Source organism: Falco punctatus (assembly GCF_963210335.1).
Source record: "Falco punctatus genome assembly, chromosome: 8".
NCBI classification, from domain to species: domain Eukaryota; kingdom Metazoa; phylum Chordata; class Aves; order Falconiformes; family Falconidae; genus Falco; species Falco punctatus.
The window spans coordinates 30,755,503-30,765,139 of record NC_137588.1 but is presented as its reverse complement, the minus strand read 5'-3'; the positions used below and the strand labels follow the sequence as shown (position 1 = coordinate 30,765,139).

Genomic DNA, 9,637 nt, shown 5'->3' with positions numbered 1-9,637 from the left:
TTGTGAAACTGCATCACAGAGAATGGATCGTCCCAAGCACAATTTTTTTCCTTTTTTTTTTTTTTCTTTACTTCAAAGAAATAGCGGAAATATTCCAAGTGTATGGACCCACTAATTTCAGCTTTCTCTTTACCTGCATTTACTGATATCTGCTAGGGAAAGAAATACTAGAGACAAACCATGGCCCCATATACCCTGTATGAGGGAAAAAGTTCATTTAATCATAATTTGTCAATCAGGAACGTACAGAGACACTGGAACCCCATCCTTAGTTATTAAGTAATTCTGAACACTGGATTGTCACTCTGAAAAATGCTGAAAAAATTCTCAAGAGTAAACTGTGTAATCTTTTCAGCTCAGTGTAAACATTGGAAATAATAGTATATGTGAACAGAGTTTTATTTTATTAATTAATATTAACCATATCAATTAATATTAACAAAAAAAGCATTCTTTAAAATGTAAAGACTAAGTATCACAGGACCCAACGCTAGCAGGGATGGAATTCAGATTTTGCAATGATGCAGTTCAATGTCAGTATTTAAAAAAAAAAAGAAATTAAGAATAATTTCTCTCAGTTTGTGTTCACTGACCACAATCTGGAATGGGGTTGTCAACCTGTTTGCGATTCCCTGGCAGGAAGACACACAAGGCATGCTGAAAATTTGCCCCAGGGTGTAACCTTCATCATTTCAAGCACAATTAATTCTGCAATTTGTCAGTCTCCTCTTGGTTGTGAAATACACCACCTTACGCAGTACATGCAGCCATGATAATATAGAAAAGTTCACAGTTTCTAATGCTTTCAAAGCAAAAGTAAAATACTGCTTTATAAATCTTGCATCACAAAGCAAAAATTTACCACAACAAAATACAAACCAAAATTCTGCATCTTTGAAAACCATTAATAAAAAGACAACTGCCCTTTGAAAGCAAGATGGGTTCTTATTTTACAGCTTAGAGTAATAATATAGTCTACCAAATAGCAAGCTGAAAGTTACAATTATGAGTTAATGAGAAAGCAAATAATACTCCAGAGATGAGAAAGTCTGAAGAAGTTGATAAAAACATCAAACAAGACACTGTTGTGCCTGATTAGACCACTGGATTATGTAAAGAAATGAGTATTTTGTCTTCGAGCAGTGGTCGAGAGATTCTCTCTCCCCTGCAATGGTACGTCCAACCCACTGAATGGAGCTCACCATAACTGGGGAATTTCTGCTCTGCCCCTCCTGGGCAATGCAGTTATACCCCGAAGCATGAGAATGGATTAGCTTTATTGTGGTTTTGAAAACCCACAGATAAAAACATTAATAATGGTCACATTACCCAGGCCTTTACAAAAATATGACAATGGTGTGTATCTTGATGGTTTCTGGCTACAGCAAATTCTAAGTAGAATATGACTATATGCATCTTGCACTAAGGTACTTCATTTTTATTAGTATGCATATAGAAAAGAACAATTAAAGTTCTTCTCCCTTGCTGCTACATAGGGGGATTCAAACATTTAATTATTAACAGAAAGTGTATGTGCAAATCTTCCCTTTACTGACATGGGTATGTCTTAATGAAGAATTATATTTTCAAAGTAGCTTATATTTCTTACCTGTATGGTAAAATGTGAGAAAAAACAAAAGCACTCCCATAAACACATTACTCAAAAAGGTGACAACTCCGCAGGTAATTCCTTCTGGAACAGGGTAGACCGTCTCCACAAAGAGCTCAAAGAATATTGGTACGCTGCTGTTGAGGAATATACCCAACAAAATGCAGGATGTGTACAGTGTAGCTATAACAGAAACAAAAACAGTTATTAATTTCATGCTGGCGTTTTTTCCCCTATTCAGAGCTGCCAAGAATACTAATACTTGACTAACCAAAAAATGCATAAACTTATTTTTATCCTCTATGCATCATAAAGCATACCACATCCCACTAGTTTCAGGCAAAATGCATGCACCGATTTGGAAAAAATAAATAAATATCAGAAATAATGATTTATTTGTTTATTTAAAACAGAACCCATGAAGACATATTCAGTGATTTGGAATTCACTTGTAAGTAAAACAAACAACAGAATTATGAATGCAAAACATCACCTACTTCGATTTACCTCTGAAATGAACAGAAACTATTGTCCTACACACAATTAGGAAAGGGAGCAATTAATGCACCAAATTGGAAATGGACATGGATCAACCTTTTGACTTGGTTCTAAAGGTCAAAACTAATTTTACTTCCACGTTACAAATAAATACTAATGATCTACCAGATATGAAGACATTAGTATTCAGCACAGCCTGAGCTGCAACATGTTGAATCCCTTTTAGCTTCAAAAGGAAATGAAGGGCACCCAGCGCCTGGCAGGAACGGGACATACTTGATAATGCAGATTATTTACCACTGTACAACAAATTGTTTTTCTTGGGCCAAACAGCAGAAGAATACAGATACTTCTTCAGTAGCCTCAGACATTTTGTTCTACAACTTCTGACACTACCAAATACTTTACAGTGCTTAACATGTCAGTGTAGATGCTTAATATACCTATATTATCTATTAATAAACCTATTATAACTATTTCTGAGAGAAAAAAAAAAGAAGAAAATTTCAGAAGAATTTAGTACCTATTTAGAAATATAAGTAAACCTTTGCTAAGTGCTGTCATGGCAAGGGGAAGATTTCCTGACCTGCAGCCTCAACAACCTGAGGTTAGTGATCATGTAAAAAGTATAAAGGAAAGAATTAGAAGTCTTGGGGGTGCAGGGGAATGGGGAGTAGGTGGGAAGAAAAGTCTGGAATAATTTCTGAAGATTCCATGAAAACAACAAGAAAGCATAAAGAAAAATTTTTTGGATACAAAAGTTACCAAGTCACAGGGTAATTATAGCATCTTTTCACTGCAGTATAGTAGGAAGTCCTTTGTCAATTTTTTTCATATAGATAAATATGTTTATATAAAATAGCAATTGCATTTTCAGCTTAATTTACTTTTCTGTCTTCCAAGACAGAAGACATTCTTCTGTCTTGGAAAGGGGAGAACTGAAACAGCACTGTTTCATCTTCTGGTAAGCATTGCCTGAGCTTTCAATCAAGAAACTGTTAGGAAACTTCCAGCTTTAAAAAAAATAATTAAAAAACCCCCTGTTTCTTAAACTATTAAGTATCATGGAAAAGAGATAAAGGCATTAAGAAGCAGAAAGGACTATCTATTAGATTGTCTGTTTGATATGGTTTGCTTCCAAGGCACAAAGACATCTTTCTCTACAGAGGATTTGCCCAGACAGGAAAAAGAGGACAGAAGTCCCAGCCAGAAAGATGATACAGATGGCACAACTTCAGGAGGGACAGCTGGCCCCTGCTTTTTTTTAATATACCAGAAGGTTCTGAATTGTTAAGAAAAAAAAAAAGGAAAAAAGAAGAACAAATGAACCATGGTAAGTTTTCCAACTCTCAAATTCTTTTATTATAAACTGCAGAACAAAAGTCACAGAAATTGATGCACGGTATGTTCAAGAGTTGTCAGACAGGAAGGAAAAAAACCAAACCAGTATTAGGATGCTCTTCCTAATGGGCTCTTCTAGCTAAGTCTGAAGAACTGATTCCCTAGCTACAAGATCCATAGATTTTTGCTGCAAATCCTCACCAGTATTTAAAATTTCATGAAGCTCCCTTTGAACTCCTGTTTACTTCAAACACCACTGTGTATTGCTCTAACTGCCTCTTATCCGCTGGCAGGTGTAGCCAGCAAATCTGAACACATTCAGCTATTTGACATTTTGGTGTTGGCTTAAGAAACCAACATGTAAATGAAATGGAAGAATTTCTTAAGACAAATGAACATCTGCCCCTCATTACGCTCAATTGATGAAGATATCTGTAGATAACCACTTGTAACCTTTAGAGATCATTTCCAAAACTTTCCCCAGAGAAAAGAAGGTGGTAGCCAGCTGTAATTCTGTACCAGAAACTCAAAACAGTGGAAATACTCATGAAGCTGCTGAAAGCCACAACAGCACCACCAAAAGCGGAGCTGCATAAGGAGAGTGCCAGAGGCAACACCTCTGCAGGAAGACTGAAACCTCTTCCAGGAAAGGGGAATCATGTGCCTCTGAATAGAAACAATCTCTAGACGCGTAATTTCCAGAAACTTAGATTCACTTGAGATGAAGACAAAAATATGCACCTAAGATTAGCAGGCATTTAAAAGATCAAGACTTCAAATTTTAGTCAATACAATAAATGCCAACATTTCCATAAAACAAACTGAAACCTTCAAAATAGATTTGATGGTTTAAAATACGCTAGTTGAATTACATCATTGCTTTTCACTTACTGAAATGTATGAAGAAGGCTAGATCATAAGCAAACAAGCACAGGAACTCCATACTTTAGAAACTACACCCTTACACTTCCTTGTTACAACAGCTTCCTTCAGTCATGCAGAGACAGCCACCGGCACACACCTCACACCTCCATACTACCATGAGCAAAGCAGCTTTAGCATTGCCTTTTGGTTCTCCCCCAAAGTATGACCTGCCTTGCGTGTGCATGCCAAAAACTGCCAGCTGAGTACCCATGGCACCACCTCAGCTGAGATCACAGGTAATATTTCTAAAACAAGTTCTACATGTATGTACGCACATATTTGCAATTAATAAGCAGAAAAGTCAAAGCAACAGGACAGGCAGAACATAGCATCCAGGAGACGCCAATTTAACTTCTAACGAAAATGACAGATTTTAACTGGTAAACCACACAAAAAAAAGCTCTGAAAGTGAAGATGTACACATCTAAAAGCCTCCCTTAATGAGTACATATTGTAGCGATGGGAAAATATTTATTTCATGTTTCTGTAAATCATCCAAGGTCTTCTTGAGTGCTATACAAATAAGTTATTGAATTAACTCAGCAATTAAGCCATAAATCCAACTGGTCAACTAGACAGAAAGTAAAAAATAAAACCCGCAGTTTTAGAAAAAAAAGTTATAGGAAGAGTCAAATAAGAGTTCAAATGTGGTTTTGCCTTTTATTTCACAGACTAGATAGCATATCTCATATTCTCGCTCACAGGCAACAAGATACTGTAGCAGGGAGAATAACACCTATTAATGGAGACCATTTACTTTCCATTACAGCAATCTTGCATTGAATGAACACAATTATCATGATTTTATGCTGTAGAAGAACAGCTGCTGAAGTTACAGCAAATGTTTTTTCAATTAAGACAATCTTGATGGCAGTCATTGGAAACGAATGTAAGGATATGAAAGCACTGACCAAAAATTAAAAAAAAAAATTACCAAGAAGCTAACATTATGTCCTAAAGCTTAACAAGGACAAACAACTACCCTGGAAAGACATACACTGAGAAAGTGTGTTATGCTATTAATAGAAAAAAATACCACTTTTTCTTAGGAAAAGGAATTAACTGCCTATGAGAATATGCACAAAGTTGTGTACCCAAGACAGTAGCAGCTGTGGACATAAAAAAATAATGGAACTGGGCTGGGTTTCTTTAACCAGTTTTAATTAATGTAATACTTTGAAGATGTTTGTGTGAATTAAGTAGCTACTTCTCAGGCTGGTCACTGCAAAAAGATTAGGAAAGGCAAAACACCCATCTGAAGCACAGCTGCTTCAGAGAATTGGCCTGGAGCTGCCGCAGCAGGAGGCTCAAGCTAGGCTTCATCATGTCATGTTCATGCTTGAGGTGTGAGACAACCCATGCTATTCCCTCAGTGCTCATTTTCCTGTCCAGGAAGGAAGCAAGGAATGAACTGTGCCTTGATAATAGCACTGGAGATTTTACTAGTTAGATGAAGTAAGGTACCAGACTGGGGACTGATGGTGATACAGTGGCTTAGCACAAAAGGGACAAAAAAGTAAGAAGGCAGGTTCCTTCCTGCCTTCTTATCCCCTGCAGGTCTTCAGCTACTGGATGGCAAATACATGTCCTGTATCCCAGAAACAGACTTTCTTTTCCCTCAGCCACAAGCTGTGACACAAAAGCTTTATACTCATTATAAAAACAAAAAAAAAAACCAAAAAACAAAACACCAAACAAAAAAAAACACCCCAAAAAACGACAAAACACCTCAAAAGAAAAACAAATTTAAAAATTCAAACAGGGATACGATTAAAACAACAGCCTACACTTCATGTCACCAGATGAGCTTGCAACACAGCAGAAGGAGTCTCAAGTATCTCTGACATCCAAACAAGTTCCCAGAACTTCCCAGGACATTCTGCAACATGCTTAGCAATTTACTCTTAAATTAGACCATCACTACACATATAACTACAGAGCCTGATACAAATCCGAATGAAATTAACTGAAGGACCTCCACTGATATAAAGTTCTTATCAACCCATTGGCACATACATCTTGGCTGATCGTTAACAAATACGAAATATTACAACTTCTTAAAAAAAATTTGCAGATAAATTTACAAAGGAAATACAGATACTCTAGAGCAGTATCAAGTGCAAGCAGGTGGTAGATGATCTTCTTCCAAAGTTGTCTGCCAGAAACTCTTGAACTCTGTACATTTTGTAACAGTTCTCAGACAAACTGAGCCAAGACTCAGAAATTTTATACAGATAAACAGGAAAGTAAATACAACTGAATATGTTCTCTTGGGTGCAGCATACAACTTAAAGCAAAACCTATGCAGACTGAGGGCATTTTGTCATTGTCCATTACAGCAGTATCCCAAATGCTAGAATGAAAGGATAATGCCTCATGTGGATGCATGTTTCATTGACTTTAGTATACCCACAAATTACCCGAACAATTCATAGCTCCTACCAAACTCTGTAAAGTCTGTAGAAGTGGAATTAAACTTCCCTATAATTTCATTCTTGCTACTGGCCATGGTAACAATAGTCAGGGAAGATGTCCCCCTCAATTTTCCCATGAGAAATTTGACTCCCTCAAGGTAAGACAGTAATTTTTACTGTAATTCATTTACAGGAACAAAAAACACAATAGAAGGAGGATGTCCCCGTAGTGCACATTTATAACATCAATATGTTTCATTGCTTGGATTTCCATTCTAGCACACACTGATCAAATTCTTATCTCATGATATAGTTATGAAAGTAACCAAAAATCTGATCAAATTGAATTTGTTCTATATACTTCCCAAGAGAAAAGCAAGTGGAACTTGCTTTGAAAGCAGAGCATTCACTTTGGAGAAGTAAAAAGTGAAGAAATTGCAGTGTGCCTCCAAAAAACCCCAAAACCTCAAAAACTAAAAGGGGAAGGGGGGGGGGGGGGGGGGGGGCTGGAAATCACACAATATTTGAGGCTTGCTATTGATGGATGCTTAAAGTGCTCAGATTTATAGATATTTGTCCTTGAGAAGATACTCCCAATTTTCAAGCATTGTACACTATTTAACACTGGGGGTTTAAACTGTTTTAAAGTAAACCCCTTAAATTAGTAGTTCTTTAAGCACTCTTCTATGTGTGGATTTACAGAAGCCTTCAGGAAAACAAAGGTCATTATTCCCATCTTATGAATGGAAAAAACACAACAGGAGGCAGGGTAATGATTTACCCACAGCCATAAGCATGTTAATGCTGAAGCTAGGAAAAGGAATGTTTTCGGGCCACTGTTTTATCCTCTGAGTCCCCCCGCCTTATACTTGTGAAGCACGTATTGTTTATAGTAAAGAAATTAAACTCAAAGAAGAAAACAATCAGTATTAAATAATTAACAGCTCTCTCTTTCAATACTGTGCTTTGGAGATGAGGATAGGGAGACAGATGTGTTTATAATGTTCAGTCTGTTGAACCTGAAAATAAAGTGTAGGCTGCTTAACCTAAATATAGTCATCAACTCATGGAGTTGCCACCATGTTTAGAGTATCTGCCATGCAGCACTAGAATAGATTTTGTGAAGCAAAATTCTGCTGAATGTGCTCATAAATATTAGAATATTCTTGAAATGTGATGCTGAAAACATTCAATCTGAGCTGCGAGCAACTAGCGTTGCATATCAATTTTTGGAAAATGTGAGTATTTGTATCCAGAGATATACTACCAGCAATACAAAGTGGCAAGATACTGAAACTGGCATTACAATGCCTTACACAATTATTTTGGGTCAAAGTATCCCATTGTACATAAATTCACATAATGAAGTTCAGTACAAAGCAAACTAACAATGAACTTGGCACCAAGAAACAGATCAGCAGCTGCATTGGGAATTCAATGGAGAAAACTATTTTAATGCTCAATGTGTACATAAAATTGCCTTTGAAACTTGCTGAAAAATGCAAATAATATACATTAAAATTAAAATTTCTTAAAAGAAAATTCAAGCTTGCTTAAAATATAAACTGATTCCAGAATCAAGGGGTTTAAGAGCTATGATTAGCTGATGAGAGGTGTTTTAGACAGATGATATAGCAGCTATGATGGTACTATATCATTATTTCCTCGCTTTCTGTTTTTCCCACACTGGCACTTATAGTTCATACACAAGACTCCAAATACACTTCTTATAAAATGTTTTTGAGATACATTAAGAAGTCAGTAAATGACAGAGAAGTTGTCTTGCTCTGTGGCAGAAGATAAAATGGAGCATATTATGATAATGCAGAGCAATGCAGGTATTACACAATACAAACAATGCTAAACAGCATCATTTAAAGAAAACACAAAGCAGTCATTGATTTTTAATATCTGCATTAAAGATATCCATTCTAAGTAATTACATTTTGTAGGAAATACCTTTAAATGATGTTGTGCTTATTTACAAGGAATTAGGAGAATATTATACAAACAATTGCAGGAAAAAACATTTTGCTGTGACCATTTTTTCAAATACAATTCCTCCTCCAATATTCAAACCAGACACTACTACAACTGCTCCAAAGAATACTGATTAAGAGAGGGGGGTTGGTTTGTTTATATTTTAAAAACAAATCTTTATAGAGATTTTCTTCCCTTCCCTTTAGGGGAAACTCTCATCGTTTTAGCATTTCAAAAGCCTGCTTCCATGCAAATGTACCCACCTGAGTGCTTACTCTGGAGTCCAGGTGAGAGACAGGTAGAGAGTTTTCCAAAGAGAGGAATGAGCATGTATGCTGCACGTTATCCACATGCTAAAGGAAAAGACTATTTTTGCACCTGGGAAAACCACTGGTAAGGTCTACCTATGGATGCAGACATTATTCATGGACCAAGCTGCTGTCAGGTGAGTTGGAGTGGATGCCCATGTTCTCTAACCTGCCTTCATCTCTAGGGTGAAGGCTCCCTTAACACCTGGCCTCCTACAAAGACCCCCATGAGAGGTGTCTTGCTTCCTCATCAGAATGACTGTCCTGCCCCATGGAAGAGCTCCCTTTTAACTGTACCAGCAGTACATCAGGTCATGTGGATATTTTAGCAGTTCCCAGGTATCGCTGAAGACAGCAACACTTGTGGTTTTGTAGGGCAAAGTCTGACTTGGTCAAGAGAACACTGAAGGCAGGGCAAGTGAGGAGCGGGAAGCCCCTCACAAAATGGGAGCTAGATGGTTGGAAGGAAAAACCACCTCACAAGATCAAACATACACTCCCACAAGTTTCCATAACAGTCAGTTTTGAACCCTGCTTGCTCTGCCTCCACATCTGAATAAGGC

General features: G+C 37.0%; 1 protein-coding gene across 1 annotated transcript in view; it reads right to left on the bottom strand.

Moving 5' to 3' along the window:
* The window catches only part of SLC49A4 (solute carrier family 49 member 4), a gene marked incomplete at its 5' end in the record, with an annotated part of 68,588 nt that overhangs the window by 3,610 nt on the left and 55,341 nt on the right, over nt 1–9,637 (bottom strand). Inside the window, one exon of the mRNA XM_080399781.1 lies at nt 1,610–1,792. Coding sequence (XP_080255907.1) covers nt 1,610–1,792 — 183 coding nt within the window. The remainder of the gene's footprint in view (nt 1–1,609; nt 1,793–9,637) is intronic.